Source organism: Malaclemys terrapin, chromosome 8 (assembly GCF_027887155.1).
Source record: "Malaclemys terrapin pileata isolate rMalTer1 chromosome 8, rMalTer1.hap1, whole genome shotgun sequence".
NCBI classification, from domain to species: Eukaryota; Metazoa; Chordata; order Testudines; family Emydidae; genus Malaclemys; species Malaclemys terrapin.
Genome location: NC_071512.1, coordinates 56,641,816 through 56,663,622, shown reverse-complemented (window position 1 = coordinate 56,663,622; position 21,807 = coordinate 56,641,816). Strand labels below are relative to the sequence as shown.

At 43.8% G+C, this 21,807-nt stretch overlaps 1 protein-coding gene across 2 annotated transcripts in view; it reads left to right on the top strand.

The window, feature by feature from the left end:
* The first annotated feature begins 589 nt into the window (after window positions 1–589).
* The window catches only part of COLGALT2 (collagen beta(1-O)galactosyltransferase 2), a 98,625-nt gene continuing 77,407 nt past the window's right edge, over window positions 590–21,807 (top strand). Inside the window, exon 1 of one of the 2 annotated variants that reach the window (XM_054036400.1) lies at window positions 590–981. In XM_054036400.1, coding sequence (XP_053892375.1) covers window positions 752–981 — 230 coding nt within the window. In that variant the 5' untranslated portion in view covers window positions 590–751. The remainder of the gene's footprint in view (window positions 982–21,807) is intronic. The other variant, XM_054036401.1, reaches the window with a different exon arrangement.

The window sequence follows — 21,807 nt, the reverse complement described above, 5'->3', positions numbered from 1 at the left end:
TTAAATGGTTGGGTTGGTGTTTCCTTTGTTAAACTGACCTCTTCGCCCTTGCCATGCCACAGGCCCAAACTGCAAAGCACTTCAGTGGGATTTACAAAGCACTTCAGTGGGATTTAAACTGTGTGGAAGGGGAGCCTATGTTATAAAACACCGGGTGCAATTATAAAATAACAATGGTTAAGTAGAAAGGCTGGATACAGACACTCCTTTGCATCCAGTACTTTCTCTGAAGTCATCATGACTTTTGGGTGCACAAGAAATATGGGGATCGATCGGGCACTTGATGACAGCCTTGCAAAATTCTGTTTGCCCAGCTCAGGGGGCTTTGGTTTCTTTTCTTTTTTGGACTGGCTCATAAACGATTCGATTTTGTCCTAATCTCATGGTAAGGCCGGGCGAGTAGATTTCGGGGCTTGGTAAAAATATTCACAACTCGTTTGGAAAGCTGCTTTGTGGGGCTGTTCTTGAGCCCGAGGGGGAGCGGAGGGGACACAGCCCAGAAAAAGGAGGGTTTTAGTTGCTTAGAGGCGAGGCGAGGCAAGGGCTGGGGCTGTGTTGCTTGACCCGGGACGGCTGGAGCCAGAGGGAGGTGAGCACACGGGCGTGTCGTGTCGTGTGTGCAGCCCCAGCCCCCTCTCCATCCCGTTCAGCCTGCCCACCGCGAGGACCTGCAGTCCCCCGCCATCCCCCAGTAGCGAGGCTCCGCTGGCTGCAGGCTGGCGGCTTCTCCCGGGACTTCACGCTCCGGAACATGGCTGCGCTGCCCGCTCTCCGGCTGCTGCTGTGCTGCTTGCTGTGGGCGAGGAGCGGGGCCAGCTTTCCCGCGGAGCCGCCGGAGGGCTCGGCCCCTTTGCCGGAGTCCCCTTTGCAGAAGCCCACCGTCTTCATCGCCATCCTCGCCAGGAACGCTGCCCACGCGCTGCCCCACTGCCTCGGCTGCCTCGAGCGGCTGCGCTACCCCAAGAGCCGGCTGGCCATCTGGTAAGGCGCGGGGGAGCCTGGGGCGCCCCGCTCGGGGGCAGTGCGGCGGGGGAGCTGATGGCCCTGGCCCGGGCCAGCGGGAGGACGCGCTGCTTTGTGGCGGAGAAAAGTTTCTGGGCAGCTGCCCTCAGGAACAGGCAGCGTCTGTCTGGCCAGTGCGCGGGGGAGAGAGGTCCGGACGGCAGCGAAAGGGGGTGGGGGCCGGGCACGGGAAAGGGGGAAGTAGTGCAGAGGCTAGGAGGGAAGGGGTGCAGGTTCAGGGCAGAGCCTAGTAGGGGGTGCAGGTTAAGGGGGCAGTGCAGAGGTCAGGAGGGGTGCAGGGCTCGGGACAGTGCAGAGGTCAGTAGAGGGGGGCAGGTTAAGGAGGTAGTGGAGAGATCAGGAGGGTGTGTGCTAACGGGTTAAGGGGGAAGAGGTTGGCAGTGCACAGGCTGAATTGGGGTGCAGGTAAAGGGGAGACAGTGCAGAGGTCAGGAGGGGTGCAGGTCACGGGACTGTTCAAATGTGAGTAAAGGGGGCAGGTTGGGGGGGCAGTGCAGAGGTCAGGAGGGGTGTAGGTTAAGGAGGGACAGTGCAGAGGTCAGGAGAGGGGGGCACGTTAAGGGGGGGCAGTGCAGAAGCCAGGAGCATAATGATAATAAAGCAAGGGAACAAGTAACCTGCTGCCTCCAGCGCTGCAGGGATTGAGGGCAGTGATTTTCAAGCTTTTTTCATTTGCAGACCGCTACAATATTTCAAATGGAGGTGCAGCCCCCTTTGAAAGTCTTAGCCATAGTGTGCAGAGACCCAGGGGTCCAGGGACCACAGGTTGAAAACCGCTGATCTAGGGCAAGGTGTCTTTGTCTTTGCTGAACGTGTGAGGGTTCCCTGCGTTTCAGGACTCCTGATACCTTGAGCAAGAGGCACTGCACCTCTTCAGGCAAGAGGTATCAGCCAGGGGCTTCCCTCTGATCCTTTTCTGTGCTGTGATTTCCTAGCCCTAGCTGTTCTACTGGAAACGAGGATCCTTCCCTACTGCATTGGCTGGGATCAGGACGAGAGCAAAGCTTTGCCAACCCTTTGTGTTCTTAGCTGTAAACTTTCCCTGGAGCTCCTGCTTCCTATGGAGAAAGAGATTTCTTGGAAGGAGCTGACAGCGTGGCTCAGACTCTCGGGGTAACTCCGCCCCATCCATGCTAAGAGGGGAGGGCTCCAAAATTAATCCCCTTCTCTGCAACCTCCCCACATGGCTTGATACATTAAACCAGGTGCAGATGTCCACTAGGCTCTCCGGAGGAGAGCAACACATGCATCCCAAACTGTGGAATGTTGTATTGGCTATAAAGGCCATGAACACACTGGAGGTAGATAGGCAATGATGTGTTTGGGAGGGCAGGGCAAGGCACATAAAGCGAAGCAGGAATTACAGCTCATGTTTTAACAGCCAAGAAAAACTTTGACTGAAACCACAGTTTTGTTGCAGGTTTTGATGGAACTTTGCCCACCTGCAAGCTTGATTGTTGGGGAAAATGCTTGATTCTTATGCAAAAATCCAGTCCTGGGGCCAAAATGAAAAACCAAAGGCTTTTTAGGGACAAATTGCTATTATATTATTGCCATTATTATACCGATTGAACTGCTGCACTTCAGTTATTGGAGAGACAAGGTGGGAGAGGTAACAGCTTTTATTGGACCATCTTCTGTTAGTGAAAGACAAGCTTTCAAACTACTCTGAGCTCTTCTTCAGGTCATGTTCCTTAGTTATATTGAAGTATTTATGATGTGATGTTAGGCGTGCTTAAAGCATATATGATTAAGTGCCTTTCAGTATCTGTGTAAATCCAAATAAATGAAATAAATAACATATCTCAGTAAAAAGAACTGATTTCTTAGTGCTAGCTAGCTCTTAAATAGTAGTATTTTGGGGATGTCCTAGAGGTAGCATTTGCCTGGGTTGGAAGGTGATCATGCTTAATAGGTGCTGGAGGGCATTGAACAGAATATATCCAATAGCATTGGCAAGATACATTAAGAGCACCATAGCTCATGAGCAGTGTGGTAATAAAACATATTTTGTGGGAAAGGAAGAAATTGGCTTTGAATTCAGTTAGCCTGCTGGTATCTGAAAGGGAAAAAATCCTTTCTACTCAGCCAGACATTAGTTATACATGATTGGAGCAACAGAAGCTGGTAGATAGGATTCTAAGAAGTAAGAACTTTTGTGGGGCCAAGATTTAAAGTAAGAAATGCTGTTTTAGAGCTTGTACCTGATCCAAAGTCCTTTGAAGTCAATGGAAAAATTCTTCTTGATTTCAGTGAGATTGGATCAGTAATTCAGGAAGGAAGACTAGATTTTTAGGCCTCATCAATACCAATGGAAGCTTGCATTAAATTACTTAATCAAACATGGACAAATATCCCTATATGCATTTCAGGGAGATAGTGGTTATTTACCTTCAAATACTCTACAGGTCTCTACAGAAAATTAGTGACTAAAGAAATGATTGCTTCTAATCCTCATGTATCATTATTTGGAAGTGGGATCTCTGTTTTGTGCACTATGATGTCAGCATAAGTATTGCATTCTGAACTACGGACCAGCAACATGACTTAGAACCATAAACGGACATGTTAGGGGTAAATGAACAACAAATGCATGTTTTAAGGATCTGAGTGCTGGAATACTTCTCAACAATGTGTAATATAGCTCATTTTAGAAGTTTGTCTCTGGGCTAGTATGGTTTGCTAAGCATGTACTCAATTCTGTTTTCATGTCAGTGGGAGTCCTAGGTTTACACTTAGTTATTAGACATGTATCAGAATAAGTTTACTAGACCTTAAACCTTGCCTGCAATTCAGCTAAATATGTTAACCTGACATTAAAAAACCCCACATGAATGAGACAGAAGTTCAGACCTGATAACTAAACAGGATATATCAGGGGGTCTCAAACTGGGGGTCATGACCCTTCAGGGGGTTGCAAGGTTATTACGTGCAGATCACAAACTGTCAGCCTCCACCCCCAAACCTTGCTTTGCCTCCAGAATTTATAATAGTGTTAAATATTTTAAAAAGTGTTTTTAATGTATAAGGGGGGGGGGCGCACTCAAAGGCTTGCTGTGTGAAAGTCCATAGTGACAGAATCATTCTAGGGTAGTGATTCTCAAACTTTTTTTTTTGTGGCCCACTTGAAAATTGCTAAGGATCTCGGCGGACCACTTAATGATCTTTCCAAATGTTGTTTGTACTGTTAGCTAACTATGTAAAGCACTTTGGATAAAAGCGCTATATAAAAAAACCTTAATAATAATTAACATTTTTTGTTCTACAAATAAAAGCGCACAATTCATATTTTAATATCAGTAGTCTTACCTTTCTAATGTGATGGCTGTGCCCTCTCTCCCCCATCGCGGCAGCCATCGAGATGGGCTGGGAAGGAGGGCTGTCTCTTCCTGGCAGCCGCAGCCCTGGAACTGGGGAACGTCGCCTCTTTCTCTGGCCGTGGCAGCCCTGCACGTCCCAAATTCCCCCACCTTCTCTTCTCACACCACTGCCCCCTCCCACCTACCCTCTGTACCTCCGAGACCACCACCTCACCTTACATGTGCGTCTTCTCCAGGGTCCAGGCACCTAATTAGTGGAGTCACGCCTGTGTGGCTCCACTAATTAGGTAGGTAGCCCTTCATTCTCTCATGTGCAGCCACTCAGGCGCGTGCCTTAGAGGGAACTATCCGCGGACCACCTGAATGGCGCTCACAGACCACTGGTGGTTCCAGGACCACAGCTTGAGAACCTCTGGGGGACTGCCCATGCAATTACAATACAAGATGGCTAACAATACGGTGATATTCATTTTCAAAATTAAAGACAAGAAACTGAAAAAATGAGAGAGGTATTCTTAAAAGGGGGCCCTACACAGAGGTGAGGTGTGGCTAACATTGGCAATGCCTCTGGAAAAAGTGTCAGTTTTTTTTTTTTTTAATGAAGAAAGAAGGTCTAATGTGGGTATGCAGTGAAAAAGGAAGTTCTATATCCTATGGATTGCCTTAGAGAAAGATTGATTGTCTGATGATATAAGGCATGAGGTAGATCTTCTTAAAGGGCTGTTCCCACTGAAGTCAATAGCAAAACTTCCACTGGTGTGAGATGGTGCTCAGAGGCATGGAGTATCCCCAGAGACTGATATGAAACAAATGAAGCTCTGCAAGCAATAAGAGGAATTTTTCTGAGGTAGATTGCATTTCTGACCTACTGTGTTTGACAGAGTCCCTTTAACAGATAGGACTTACCTTTACCATACAACAGGGGTTCCCAAACTTTTTTCCCTGAGGCCCATCTGTGCGGCTGAAATAGGCACCGTAACTCACTATTAACACTTCTTGAGCAAAATTATTAATTTTAATTATTACCAACATATAAATTATAACACTGTAAATAAACAATGTAGATGTGTCCTTTCCATTTTAATGTAAATAATGGTAATGATTGAAATCCCTAATAATATGCACTCAAAGAAATGCGTCAAGATCTTTGAAAGCAAACAGTTTTAGTAAAATTACACTTTAAAAAAATGTTGAGAGCAAAATGTGAAAACACAATGTATAAATGTACAATATATAAAACTGAACAAAAAGAAACACAATAATGTTAACAAAATTGTTAAAAAACAAATTGTGTTATTTCTTGATTTTAAAACAAAATAGTTGTCCAGCTTTGAACATTATATTGTGTTTTCAATTTTTTTGGGGTGTAAAATCTGCATTTGTGTGCTGTGTAAGTAAAGACCCAACCCTATTCTCTACTAATTAGAAAATAATCAAATATTGTAAATAAATATATAAAATAACACTTGTTATAACACTTGTTATATTATAACAATGGGTACTCATCCGATCCGGCAAAGGAGAATCCAAACTTCAAGTATATATTATCATATTTTCTTACCACTTTCTTTATTTTTTTGAATGGCTCATTTCATGTAGCCGTAGATGGTCTGGGACTTTCATTATCTTCTCCACCAGTGCTCCCTTCTCATTTTCGAAAAATGAATCGATCCATGTCAGGTTGCAATACTGCTTGCCTTTTTTACAGTTGTAAATGGCGGACTGTGTGTACATTGCTAGGTTACCGTGCAATGAAACATACCGGCACAACTGCATTCTCCAGTCAAGCTCTTAATAAATGTTTAACTCCACGTGACTCATGTAATCTAAGTAAAAGCTATATAAGTGTAATGTTTTCAGCTGTATACGTTGGACAGAGTATCGAAAAAAATATTTATTTATTAATAAAACCAAGCTGCAATATATCAAGTTTAATTCTCACGAATACAACGGTACGTTTCACTAATAGATTGGTGAGACATGATTTCCCTTTACAAAAGCCGTATTGACTCTTCCCCAAGATATCATGTTCATCTATGTATCTGATAATTCTGTTCTTTACTCTAGTTTCAACCAATTTGCCTGGTACTGAAGTTAGGCTTACTGGCCTGTAATTGCCAGGATCGTCTCATTGTGTCTCAGGGGAGTACAATGCCTCCCCTAGCTCTGGGAAGCACAGTCTCTATTCCACTTCTATAGGAGGGTGCAGCGGGAGCTCACCACTGTGGCTGGCCACATCCCTGCCTCCTTTCCCATTCTCCCTGCCCCTGTGGAGGTGCTATCAAAGAGCAATCCCTGGGATTGCTGTTGGGGCTACTTCCTGTGTGGAAGGCACAAAAGAAGAGAAGTTTCTTGAGCCCTCCCCTTAAGCACCTGTTGAAAGGTCAGACACAATCTGGCCCTCCTGCAAGTACATAAAGTTGTGACAAAAGCTTCCAAAATCCAGGGGATGGAGTGCTTCCAGTGCCCAGCCACACTAGAGTTCCTTAAGTAAACAGGTCAGTTGGATCCTGGTTGTATCTAAGTGTTGAGGAATATTTGTGGCCATTCCATTTTAATGGCCATTTTCCCTTGTTTTTCCTCAGGCTGTGTCAAAAGTTAAATCTTCTTGTGTAGTTTTTGTGTGTGAACACTTACTATGGAAGTTTTCATTGGAGTGGGTTGGGCTTTCTCAGGGCTGTGCCAGTTACAATCTGCTGTGAATCTAGGAGAAACTCATTTGAGTTAGGAAACTGGCATGTTAGGAGGATTTGCTAATGCAGTTTCATTAGAATTCTATCCAGTTACTGTTAAAAGTGAACTGCAAATCAAAAATCCTCCCCTTTCCCCCTCTTTACCCTACTTTGTCATGTGAAAAGAGAGCCTAAAGCAATGTTTTGTGTTTGTGGAGCTTTTCTCTGCTTATTTGGTACATTGGGAGTATCAGGTCCTGACTCTTCCTCATTTTGCTGGAGGACTTTGGGAAGATCTTTGGAGACATCACAGTCAACTGAAACATGAGTGGCAGCTTTCCCAGGCCAATTTGATGTTGAAGCTAAAATCTTACTTGCAAAAGCCATTTCCCAGTGGTGCTGAGAAGTTTAGCTCAGCTATGTCTACAGTTGCTGGTTGTCATATAGACATCCCCTGAGAGGCATTTTCTAAGGATCAAATTAGAAACTATGGGCCTGCTTCTAATCTCACGTGTAGCAAGTTTATCCCCACTATATTTCTGTTGACTTCAGTGGAGTTACTCCCAGTTTATATTGGTGTACATGAGAAGAGAATCAGGCCCTACTTCTCTGAGGTCCACTCAGCTGCAAGTAAGGAATGTACTGTTTTTGTAAGAGTGCTAATTATGGCTAGCTAGAACCTGACTGACCAGCCATGAGACTATGTCCAGCAAAACTTAGAATGCTAGACTCAGACCTGGGGCACTTTGGCACGAAGAGTCCTTCATTTCTTTCTAAAGTACTTTTCAATAGCTTCATCTCACTGACTTGCTTTTCCAAAGGTCACATTGATAATGGCACTGCCAAGAAGGTTGCAGATCTCTGCCATATACACTTAAAATGTAAAGAAAGCAAATGTCCTTCGTTTCATCCATCAATTCCTATTGCTTCTGAGTTTTGAACCACGTCTCACTGTTGTTGCTGAGAGTTCTCTTGACCCTGATTGTTTGACTAATCCAAAGGCTGCTGAAGTCAATGGGAGTATTTTCATGGAGTTTTGTGAGCAGAGGATCAAGCCTTTTGTGCTTAAATGCGCACAAAGTCAAGTCTCGCAGAGTACAATTATATGTTATGAGATGCACTTTTACAGGTCCGCTTTGGAAATGATAGAGTATACAATAGGTATGGCCGTTGTTTGGTAGCAGCTTGAGATAAATCCCAGATGAGTGGAGGTAGCTCATTGCTGATGCACTGTAAAACTAGCGACACTAAGAGAATGGTTTACCCTTAAAGGTGTCAATGATGTGGCTAACAATGGAAGTTTATAAAAACAGGGTAATGGTGATGCAGTTTTCATAATGTCAAGATTGGTACAGGATTAGCCTGCTACTGGCTGATGCCAATAGAATGTGAATATTTTCCTATCATGTGAGTTCATAACATTTTTAAATATCAGAGCGGTAGCCGTGTTAGTCTGTATCCACAAAAACAGTGAGAAGTCCTGTGGCACCTTAAAAGTGGTTTTTTTTACCCACGAAAGCTTATGCCCAAATAAATCTGTTAGTCTTTAAGGTGCCACTGGACTCAATATTTTTAAATGTGAAGGAATCTACATATATGGGAATTTCCATTAGTGAAGCAAGGATCATTTTAATTTCCCACGCTAAATACTTTTCACTGTGGAATATTGGAGTTCGGAATCTGCTGTTTTATGAGCTCACTTCTGTTTATCGATACTGGTTTGATGTATCTCTAAAATCTGTGTTTTGAATAACAAAAGTTGAATAACACTTTTCTGTGTTATGAATAACAAATCAGATTGTTATAAATGGAATAATTTTGTAAAATAAACTTACTCTTCACTGTTTGCTTTTTGCACATCACTCAGTTTGGATGGTGAAAGTTGACTTGTCTGTTTTAGTTTCTTAGTTAATTTCTATAATCTTTTCTTAGTTTAACATCGTGACACATGGGTTGACTTCTGTCATTCGTGTAGTACCTCTCCACTGTCTCTCATCATGAGGAATACCACATCATTTTTTTAAAATCCAATTTTACCTTTGTCCCACAGGAATTTTGTGTTATCAAGTAATAAAAATTCTAGTTGGAACTTACATTATTAGGTATGTTGCTGTAGCACTCAGATCTCAACTGAGATCAAGGCCCCATTGTACTAAGCACTACAAACACAGTCCCTGCCCCAAAGAGCTTACAATTTAGAAAGACAAGACAGACAGAAGATGGGAGTATATTATCGTCTTTTACAGATGGAGGAAACTGAGGCAGATTGACCTTCACAAGGTCTTCAAGGTTATCAGTGTCAGACCTAGTATTTGAAAACAGGAGTTCCTGACTCTTGCTGAGTTGCTGAGATCACGTTCGCACTTCTAGTACTGTAAATTATTCATATCTGAAATGTAGAACCAGGAAACTGAGATTATACAAAATTGCCTTTATACTGATGAAATTATTTTCTTCTTTTGTTTGTCTCACAGTCTTGGCAGGTTGAACTGTATGACATCATGAAATGCTTCAGTAGAAACATTGGAAAGGAAATCTGAAAATTACTGCTGTGACTTTAGTCTGTACCACTATCCTCAAATGTATTGCAGCTAACAGTGTTGATGAATTATGGAGCAACACTGAGTAAAATGTCAGCTGTAAGAATATAAACACACTGTTACTTGGTATTCCTAGTTTCTATGGATCCCCTTGTGTACTGGAAGGTTCTTAAAGGGCTGGATTCTGATACTCTTACTCCTGCTGAATAGCACTGTACTTCAGAAGTGGTCCCATTGAAATCAGGTGATATTAGGCATGAGTAAGAGTATCAGACACTTTCCCAAAATGGGTAAAGGAAGTAGTGAAAATAAAAATTCTGCACCGCTGTTGAGGTGTATAGTGATTGAGACCTGTTTGCTAGTTACATAATGTATCAAATTTCAGTTGGACTTCAATGAGCGCTATGGGTGCTCAGTACCTGTGAAAATCAAGTCACTTATTTAGGTACCAAACTTTTGGCAACTAAATTGTGGTGTGAATAAACTGGAAAACAAAACAGATATTTGCTTTGTGTGACTGTCTGTCCAATGCATCTGAAAACACACCCACCCTTTTAGAATCTAGGCAGCAAGGTTACAATATACCACAGCCAAGCAGGTGCAGTATGCAGTAGAATTCAATTTTAGCAATCAGTGTGTGTAATAATCATTTGGCTGTGTGGATCAAGGATCACAATATCCTATGGATGCTGTTTGCCCCCCTCTCCCGGTTTATATTGGTTTTAAGTTTTGGTTTTAAGGGTTAGTTTGGAAGTAGTTTCTTGGGTGTTTTCAAAGTTCAGAAAGAGTTGGTATTCAGATGCTTTGTATATAAATGTACTGTCACACCTTTTTGAATCCCATCAGACTATAGCTAAAGAATCTATGCAGCCTGTTGGAGTGCCTAGTAGGGCCAGTTAAAGGCTACACTATCTCTAAAATGCCAGAATTTACTCTGTCCTTGCAAGATGGAGACTTCTGCTCCTGGGAACCCAGTGTGATTTTTGGAAGCTTACTCTCTTATGGATCTGGATGTAGCAATCAGTAAGGTGTGATGACCCAACGGGGGTTGCCCAAATTCATTTTAAATTCAGGAGCATGCAAGTAAAACCACAGTGTGCTCCCACCCCTAACCTGCCAAACATAACAAGCTTTCTTTATATAGTGTTTCTCCTGAAAGAAATCCTTATATTTGTGAGGTTGTTGTGTGAAACTTGTCAATACACCCCAGGTTTTTAAGTATAGAGTGTGAATCTATGCTCTCTCTCTCTCGGGGTGAAGAACACTTCTATCAAGATTTGATGTTTGCTCATGTCTGGTCCACATATGCTTTGTCTTATGTGTGCATGTATTTAGCTATATTTAAATCCCTCCCTCCACCTCAGTTTTCTTCAAAGTATGAAGGTTAAAGAGCTTCTCCTTGTGTTTCTGTAGGAATAGCTACCGAAGATTCTGTTTAAAGGATTATGTTTCTAGCCTGGTAATAACGAGCAACTGTTTACATTGTTGCATACTCTTGCTGCTTTTAACCATCATGTAAGAGGTGTCACTCACAGGCTGATTTTTGCTGCTTTACTGCTGGTTATAAATCAATGCTGAATCTCATTAAAAGCTCACAGGATCCCAATATTGCCTTTGTTTATCCCATGCAAAATCCATTAGACCAAATTCCGTGGGTCTACATGTGTATAATCAAGGACAGGTTTTGATCCATCATATGTTTCTATATTGTAGTAATAGCATATAATGTCCTTGTAGTCTTGTGTGACAGCTGGAATTAGAGCAGAGTGAGTCAATTGTACATATTATCTAGTACAATACAACTTTAGAGGTTGAGCCTCAGGAGTAATGAGTGTCCACATCTCCCACCAGCTTCAGTGGGAGTTGGAGGTGGCAGTACCTTTTGGGATGGGGACATTATTCTCTATAGCTTCTTTGATACAAACTGTAAGATACTTTGGGATAAAGGATTTTTAAATAAGATGGTCACAGAGGTAAAATAAATACAGAACAACTAAAAGGTATAAACAAGGGGGAAACTAGTATGGGAAACCAAAAAAACCCAGGCCCAATCCACTGACCGCAGTGAAACTATTCTAAGTTATACCAGCTGAAGAACTGGCCATATAGGTTATATGATGGATTTGAGATAATTTTTTGTGTGGATATCATATGTTGTCCTGGTTATTTGGCTATTTGCTGCAGTAATGTATTTGGTTAGTTCAGTAGAGGACTGTCTTCAAAAGGAGGCAGGAAGGGAAAGAATGGCTCAGGATAGCCACCTCTGAGCAAAACATTTGAGAGTTAGTAAGGGAAAATGCCAGAGCTACTAGCTTTGATGTTTTTGCCTCCTTTCCAACCAACAAACAAAACTGGTTTGGATCAGAAGGGCAAAAGCTTGGGAATTCAGAACTCTGGCAGATTTTAAAAGGGCCTCTCTTTGGAGAGAATGGGGTAGTTGTTTGGGAGAACCAGACTGAGACATAGGCACCCTTTGGTGTGTCTGGAGAAGCTAGGTCTGCCGAGGTCACTATCACAGGATGATAGTTTTAGATAAGATAGACACGTATGCAGATTGTTTCAAAAGCCTTTCTCTCTCTTTGCTTTGCTCCTACTCCTAAAACAAACAACACTTAGATTTTAAGAAGGCTATATGTTCACTGTACATCAGTGCTTCTCAAAGTCAGGCCGCCGCTTGTTCAGGGAAAGCCCCTGGTGGTCCGGGCTGGTTTGTTTACCTGCCGCGTCCACAGGTTTGGCTGATCGCGGCTCCCACTGGCCGTGGTTTGTTGCTCCAGGTCAATGGGGGCTGTGGGAAGCGGCGTGGGCTGAGGGATGTGCTGGCCACCCTTCCCACAGCTCCCGTTGGCCTGGAATAGCGAACCGCGGCCAGTGGGAGCTGCGATCGGCCGAACCTGTGGACGCGGCAGGTAAACAAACCGACCCAGACCACCAGGGGCTTTCCCTGAACAAGCGGTGGCCCGACTTTGAGAAGCACTGCTACATCTCTGGTCACAGATGCCTAAAGGGAAGAACCGCAGTTAGACCTGCTGGGTAAGTACAGTTCATACATAGGGTAGTGTAGCCCAGGGCCTGGTCTAAGAGTGGGAAAACTGCAGAATTTCACCCCAGGAGAATTAAAGGCACAAGACCTGATACCTGTGGGGGCGATTCAGAGACCAGTGAGGGGACAGAGGTGCAGCTAGCCCTGTAACCATGATAGATTGAACATAAACCCTGCAAAAAACCAACCCCCTCAAACTCTTCTCCCCACCCTGTTATAAAATTACACTAGAGCTGAGAAATAAATCCACCAAAGCAAGGGCATTCCCAGTGTTGCTTTCTGCCATGCATATGCATTGCAACATGTGTGGTTATTTATCTGAGAGCCCAATGAGGTTGGATGGCTTCACGTATCCTGTGGGTATTCTTTATAAATGGATTGTAATGATGTATTACACATGGTGAACCAAGTATTGTGAGCTGTCCACACAGCTGTCTGCAATGATGGCCAGTATTGTGGAATGTTTTGAAAGGCCATCTGTGTTGCAGTGCATAGAGAAGACTCAGCAGAGTGCAGGATTCTGTGGGTGACTTAACTCACAATTTCCTTCCTTTGGGATGATGTCTCAGACATAATGTTATTTCAGCTTGTTTGTTTGCCTTTAATTTCCTGTGTTTTAGTGGAAGCATGGTCTACACTGACAATGGTTTTGCCCTCATTTTCGGGGTGGATTAAGGCTAAATGTGGCCCATATATATACATCAAAAGTCCAGAGTCTTGAGACAGACTTTTGTCTTCCTCCAAAGGGCTTGGCTCGCTCTAGCAGGCATTTGGCTGCCAGCAATAAGCTGTAATGCTATTTGCTACTCTGCCTCCAATTTACAGCTCCTTCCAACAATTCTGATCCTGATAATCTTGCCTTAAAAACTCTCCCCAGCTTGAGATAGTAACAGGGTCTCTGCAGACCAGTGGCTGTCAATGTGTGAGTTGTAACATCCTCAAAAGAGGTGCCAACAGCTCTTGGTGGTGGCCAGAAACCTGCTTATGGTTTTCTTTTTTCAGTCTTTGTTCACTCATCCATTCTGCAATTCATCCTTCCTTGACACCAGGAAGATCAGATAAAGTAGTGCATTTAGTCCTGTGGTGCCTTCTTGGTGCTAAGGATTCTTGAGTAGATCTGAGAAGTAATTGTAATTGACTAGACTTAGAGTTGAGAACCCAAGCCATAGATCATTAGTCCTGTTCTGCTATTGTAATGTGGCCACAGAGTGAGGTGCCCATAGATTTCAAGTGATGTTATAACAAGGTAGAGAGAGTAAGACCCACATTTTTCAAATGTCTGCCTAGTTTGAAACAACTTGGACCCAAGCACCTACAACACTTCCATTTCACGTAGTTCAGGCATTTGTAGTTCCCACACCTCGGACCAGACCCTAATTTTCTCCAGCCAAATGTAGAGACGCACAGAGTTAGTAGACACTTTTGGCCTAAATGCCTTGCTTGAGGTCAGACATTTTATGGTGGAGCTATGAACTGATCACCTTATTCCCAGTCTTGGATCTCAACCACAAAACCCACCTTCCCTAATTCTAATCTTGCAGTTGTCAGTGGCAGTCATGCAGCTGAAGGTCTCTCCCATTCAGTAATAGCTGATGGAGTTAACTAGGGTGAATCAGAAGCTCTCTTCTTTGCTTGAGAGTTCCTGGGGCAATTCACAGTTATGCCAGAAATGAATTTGTCTCCTTGTGCTCTTATTGGCCATAGTCAATAACCCTAAAAGCCAGGTTGTGGGCTCTGATGATGAATCTTCTGTTGAAGTCTTGACTGATTAGTAAAATACCCTTAAACACATCCACCCATCCCAGTATTCTTTCAGTTTTCTCATTTGAGATGAAGTGGTCTTCAATCACAAGGTGTGCTAGTAACAGACAGACACAAATGGAGCTGTTTAGTTATGCAGCACTGGTGAATGGCATCTCATCCATAAGGCACTGCAGCTAACCATGCCCTCTCAGGCATTTCTGCTCTCTTTTCCTAGTGTATTATTTTTTTGTTTAACAATGTCACAGAGGGATTAAGATTTTCATATTCTAAAGGCAGATTTTTTTTTCATTTATGCAGTATCTTGTCATTTCTGAAAATCTGAAAGTGCTCTATAAACATTGATTAAGCCTCATAATGCCATCTTGAGATAAGGTAATATTAGCTCCATTTTACATGCTGGTAAACTAAGGTATAGAGATTAAATGATTTCCTCTTCTACTTCTGATCTAGTCATTTGCTAAGGTAGGAATAGAACTCAGAACTCCTGACTGCCATTCACTTATTCTAACCACTTAATTATGGAGACACTACATTTATCTACAGTTCAACCTCACTCGTGTATGCTGCCTTGAAGATATGGTGATGGGCATAAATAAAGATGTATCTGGAACGTTGTATCAGGTTGCAACTACCAGTTTTACATAACAGGCCAATCTGTTTCCACCTGCCTTCATTATAACCAGTCTCCCAAAGCATTTGATAACAAAGCTTCATTTTGTATCCTGCAGGAAAGATGGCTGTGTTGTTATATGGGCTTCTATTCTATACCCCCATTCTCTGGGCAAGGATGCAATGAATTTTTAAGCCGGCAAAGTGCCAACTGAACTAGTGGGCATATGCATCAGCAACCAAAAGGACCATGCATATGTATGTGGGGAGGGGAGTGGTAATGGTGTTTGAAGGCAGGAGTTCCAGCTGGAAAAAGCTCTTCGAGCTGGCATCTTTCCCAAAGCTGCTCTACATACACATTCCTCAGATGGGAAGTTCAAACTTGCCCCCTTCCAGGGGTTTGGCTTTAACAAAGAAAATAATGGTAAGAGAAAGATCAGGACTACTGAGCTCAAACCCTCTCTCCCCAGAAAGTCACACCTATCTCCCTTATATCCAGATGGACTGACGAGTCACCTGCTTCAGTGAGTCACCAGAATCCACTTAGCCCTTTCCTAGAGGACCAACTCCTACCAAATGCTTGGGATAAACACTATCAGCCTGTTGTCTGTGTGTTTTAGGTGTATATGACTGTTTAAAGGGGGGATATATCATTCATAATCCAGTTCTGGGTTGTCTTAACTGTCAATTTTTAAATAACATTTGCTTTATTCAGTGTCTTTGAATCAGATTTACCAGTGTATTGTTTCCAGTATTTTAATAACCTCTGAGAATTTCCTCATCCTGAGAGTTATGCCCCATCCTTGTCACTGGATGTGAGCACATTTTGGATACTATAGAACACCCTCATTTTTCTTTCTGGAAAGTCAACAGGGTTGTCTTAACTGTCAATTTTTAAATAACATTTGCTTTATTCAGTGTCTTTGAATCAGATTTACCAGTGTATTGTTTCCAGTATTTTAATAACCTCTGAGAATTTCCTCATCCTGAGAGTTATGCCCCATCCTTGTCACTGGATGTGAGCACATTTTGGATACTATAGAACACCCTCATTTTTCTTTCTGGAAAGTCAACAGGTGTGTAGTAAATCTGTGGCGGTCTGAAATTCAACCAGATGAGTAGAAATTGGTGCAGGCATGTAATGGAGTCATCACACATTAGATAAAATTGACCTAACTGGGGTAAAACAGACTTAATTATAAGGTATATTCATTGAAGAGACCTGAGAATCATTATATTCGCCACTTTGGTATGTAAAACGTTTACTCATTTATAGCCAGATCCTGCACATAGAAGAAAATGGAAGTTGGATCAAGCCATTCACTGGGTTAGGCTTGTATCAGGCATTCATAGAAGATGTTTCATTGTAGAGGATTTGAGTGGTGTATATTCTTTAATAGTTTTTTATATTTAGGTGAAGTGTTTGTGTTTACAAGATGCTTCATGTACTTTGGTTAATCATAAAAGAGTGATGTAAAGTAAAAGACTTCATTATATTTAAGGAGCAAAAACTAGTATATCTCTTAATATCATTCCCACATCCTTCTATGTGCAGGATCCGACAATAATCGAATAAACATTTTACATAACAATTGCAGCTAAAATGCTTCTTCCACTTACCTGCTATCAGAGATGCCTTCAGGAAAGGTGATACAACAAGCTGGACATCACATTGGAAAGAGAATGTGTTTGCAAGAGCCTGTCTTGATTCCTGCAGCCGTTCTACCACTGACAGTGGGGACTGTCAGCTGCCATATCGTCATAGCTAACTGCAGTTGGGCTGTACAGAAGCCAGTGCTTAAGTTCTTTCTGCTCCTCTGTCTTTCCACTTCTCACTTCCTACTCTGGTAGGAACCAGGCAGCTCTTCAGAAATGAACAAATGTCTCCAAAATATAAACAAACTCTTTCTGGCTGGTAACCAGGTGAATTTGGGGGTATGACCACACAGCTTTGAGGCTTGTATGAATCCAATCTTGTTGTGAGGCAAAAGGGCAAGGGGAGGGGGCATGTAAACCAGAACCCCAGGGCAAGCTTCTTGTAAGCCCCTCGCACACCCAAAATGCCTAATTTCACACAACTCCAGGTGCAGTTGGCCTGATTCTCAAAAGTGCTCAGTTCTCAGCATTGGAACTGGGGTTTTTAAAAAGAGATCAGCACCTGAAGTGCTGAACTGCCTGGGAAATCTGGCCATAGGTGTCACAACGGGAGCTTCTGGGGGCTGAGCACCTTTGAAAATCTGGTGCTTATTTAGGTTTCTAATGGGTAGTTGAGCTCTTCTGGAAATCTGGCTTCATGTCCTGATGTTTTGGGTCAAAAGATGACTCCCTGTAGCCTGAGCCGAACAGGGAAAGGAAGAGGTGCCCAAGACAAGGAGGCAAATATTCTGAAAAGGAGAGGACGAGGCAAAATGCTTCCTGGGGTGGAGTGGACTCACAAGTGCCTCCAGCAGCACCTTTGGAAAAGTTCTAGTGTGCATCTCCGAAGCTCCACCCTCTGGGCGCTGTCCAGGCAGGGCAAAGACCATACCCCTCAGGGCTGTTTAGTGCTGCCAGCTGTTCTAGCAGCTCTCTCATTGCTTGGGGAGTGTACAGAACCACAGAGGTCCTTGTCCCCTCTCCCTCCATTCAGGATAGCCATGATGGGGCAGCCATAGTCTGGCCCTTTGGCTCAAGAGCAGCTAAAATGAGGTGTGTTTGGATTACTGGCCCCCCCATGCCCTAACACAGTTGGGTGTGGTATGTGTGCCCTAATTGCTATGTCTCTGTGGCACCCAAGAATTTGTGGGTTGGCTTTGTTTGTTAGCATTAGACAGTGACGATTTGCTTTGCCATTTGAAAGAAAGGGTGGGTGTGATGGGTTGGATCACAGAAACCCCCTTGGGAGCTGCCACCTAATGTACCAAGACTACCTCTGCTTCTGTTTTCCCTGCCAGCTCAGGACTCCAGCACCCTGTCTTGCTGAGCCAGACACTCCCGTCTGCTCCAACACAGACCCAGGGTCTGACTCACTTGTCCAAAAGCTGCAAGTTTACCTGAAAACAGCTCACAGAAGTGTGCTTGTCTTTAGCACTCAGATGCCCAACTCCCAATGGGGTCTAAACCCAGATAAATCTGTTTTACCCTGCATAAAGCTTATGAGAGAAAACTCATAAATTGTTCGCCCTCTATAACACTGATAGAGAGATATGCACAGTTGTTTGCTCCCCAAGGGATTAATACATACTCTGAGTAAATTACTAAATAAAAAGTGATTTTATTAAATACAGAAAATAGGATTTAAGTGGTTCCAAGTAGTAACAGACAGAACAAAGTAAGTCACCAAGCAAAATAAAATAAAATGCGCAAATCTATGTCTAATCAAACTGAATACAGATAATCTCACCCTCAGAGATGCTTCAGTAAGTTTTTTCTCAGACTGGACACCTTCCAAGCCTGGGCACAATTCTTTCCCCTCGTACAGCTCTTGTTTCAGCTCAGGTGATAGCTAGGGGATTCTTCATGATGGCCCCTCTCCCCTTTGTTCTCTTCCACCCCTTTATATATCTTTTGCATAAGGCAGGAATCCTTTGTCCCTCTGGTTTTCCACTCCCCTCACTGGAAAAGCACCAGGTTAAAGATGGATTCCAGTTCAGGTGACATGATCACATGTCACTGCAAGACTTCATTGCCCACTTGCCAGCACACACATATACAGGAAGACTAACAGGTAAACACAGCCATCTGCAGACAATGGTCCTTGTTAATGGGAGTCATCAAGATTCCAAACCATCATTAATGGCCCACACTTTGCATAATTACAATAGGTCCTCAGAGTTATATTTTATATTTCTAGTTTTAGATACAAGAATGATACATTTATACAAATAGGATGAACACACTCAGTAGATTATAAGCTTTGTAATGGTACCTTACAAGAGACCTCTTGCATGAAGCATATCCCAGTTACATTATATTCACTTATCATCAAATCTTTATAAAACTATTCCAGTTACATTATATTCACTTATTATCATGTTTTTATAAAACCATATAGACTGCACAACGTCACAGTGGGCACTGCTATTTTCCCCAGAGCTGCAAGAGAAGAAATATCTGATTTAAAAAATATTTTTTTTTAAAACCAGATGATAATTGCTCTTCCCTCCCAAAGGGATGTTTGCTTTTTCTGTTCTTTGGTCCCTCTGCAGAGGAAGGCTGCACATAGCTGCAATCTGTTTTTAATTTGATGAACAGTGGGGCTGAATAATAGGTTGCAGTCATAGGCGGCGAGTTATATGGGCCCGTGGTGCCGATGCTCCACCAATATTCAGGAACGTGGGCTCAGCTCCACCAATGTTTGGGCTTATATTTTCAGAGCCATCCCGTCTATTGGACAGATTGGGACAACCGCCCCAGGACCCGCGCTTTGGGGGGCCCCACGCTTCTGGGAGACGCAGGGTTCAGGGCGGCCTGGAGGGTTGGCACAGCAAGCAACCCGGCCCCAGCCCACTCCACCCCACTGCTTCCCACCCCTGCTCTGCCTCTTCCCGCCCCTGCTCCGCCCCTTCCCCCCCCATTCTACTCCTTTCCCCAAGCTCCCACCCCCACCCTGCCTCTTTCCGGCTTCCACCCCCTCCCCCAAGCAATGCCAGGAACTGGCAGGGTGGGCTGGGGCCAAATCGCTCGCTGCTGCTGGTGCTCGGCCCAGGGCCGCCCAGAGGATTCAGGGGTCTGGGGTCTTCAGCGGCGGGGGTCCTTCCGCTCTGGGTCTTTGGGGCACTTCGGCGGCGGGTTCTGAAGCGAGTGAAGGACTCACCGCCGAACTGCCGCCGAAGACCTGGAGCGGAAGAAGCTCTTGCTGCCGAAGACCTGGAGCTGAAGAAGTTTCGCGTCTTCGGCAGCGGGTCCTTCACTCGATCCGGGTGTGTTCGGTGGCACTGAAGGACCTGCTGCCAAAGACCTGCCGAAAACTCTCATGGGGGCCCCTGCAAACTCCCGTGGGAGTCTGGGGCAAATTGCCCCACTTGCCCCCTCCCCGGGCGGCCCTGGCCCGGCTCCCTGCTAATCCCCCAGGCTGCCCTGGACCCCACGTCCCCCTGAAGCATGGAGCCTAGGGCAGTTGCCCAGGTCCATCCTATGGACGGGCCAGCTCTGCTTGGACCTGTTCTGGCTGGGCACCACCAAAAATTATACAAATCTGGTGCCCATGGTTGCAGTAACAAAACTCTAAGGTCTGCTGCTCTCCTGCAGCTGTTAGCAGGTGATCATCTCTTGTGTCAGCAGATCCAAAGATCTGTTTATCCTATTTGTACTTTACCTGGTCCAACATGGGGAGTGGCTGGGATCGGGGTGAGAAACATGGACTATGAGTTCTTTAACACTGTAGTTTGAAGAGTATTCTCAACACTTTTAATCACTCCAGTCCTGAGAAGAAAATCAGTCGTTCTTAGGAAAACCAGAGAAACGGCAAATGCTAGTATTTTGAACAGCTTGTGGAAGCTGTATGTTCAACTCTGCTAAATGCAAACACAGCCATTTCTTCTGGTTATTGATTTGGCTCCATGCATTATTCACTACAAACTTTCTGTAAAGTAAATTTAAGCAGTCTCCCATAAATAATAGCCATTCTGATTCACGGGCTGTGGAGATAAGAATCAGAAGGAAGAACAGGAACCGGAGTCCCAGCAAGGGCTGAAAAGAGATCTCTGTGCCCCTGTAGTTTATGCAAGCAAAGCAAATATGAAGTGGAAAATATCCCTTTGCTGCTGTGCAACTGAGGTTATAGGCAGACTCTGATATAGCTTTTATTCACCCTGTGCTTTCTCTCTGTAACACTGACGTAGTCTGAAACTATGTCTTCACTGCCCGAAGAGGTGTGTTTTTACAGTGAGGTAACTGTGTGTTAGCTAACTTGCTGTGAAATCCATGGGGAGACAAAGCCCCTGTAGCTGTTACCTCAATGTCACTAGGTAAATCCCAGGTGTGTGTGGCAGTGGGTATAGGGTTGACCTCGACTAGCTATATTGAGGTCAAAACTATGTGTGAAGTAGTGAAGAGCTTGAGCTAGTCCCATTTAGTTCATACACCTTCTCTGCTGTGTAGGAGTGGGTTGATTATTAACTTTTGGCTTCTTCCTCCTGCTGCTGGTGGGTATGAGAGTTGCTTTTTGGGTAGTTCTCTCCTCCAGCAGCCACTCAAGGACCTGAGAAGATGGATACATTTTGCAACAGTAGCATCAACAGTAGTTTCACAAGAGCAATAATAGCACATTCTGAAGTATTGATTTCCCCCCTCCCCCATTTTCTAGTTCCTTCACAAATTCACTTCACTGAGGCTTGTGTGTGGGCTGCAGAAAGTAGTGTTACCTTTGTACATATGTATACGATCTATAGCTATGTATTAACTCCATCTTAACAACATTTTTTGTAAGTGAAAGTTGTTGCCAACAGTGTGTTCTCAAAGTGGAAATCAGGAAGGAAATCAAAACCGCAGAACCTACTTCTGTTTCTTTTGCTGCTGCTAAAGGTATCCAACCAGTGGACCAAATTCTGTGATGAATCCTGGTCACATGCCACCGGAGGCCTGTTGGGCATACGCTAAGAAGGAGGGGATTTTTTTGGTCTACAGTCTCAAATTCCTTCAATTGTTCTGTCCTTCAAGTACAAGTCAAGGCCCACACTCAGGCTACTAAGCAGTAAGAGAAGGAAACTTGAAATTGAGGGTGAGATTTGAAAGCACAAATGGTAGTTAGGTGCCGAACTCCCATTGTCTTTCATTTGAGGTTGGGCACCCAACTGAGTGTCCCCGAAATGAGTGTGATTATCAGCTCCTTTTATCTAATGAGAGCGTCATCTCAT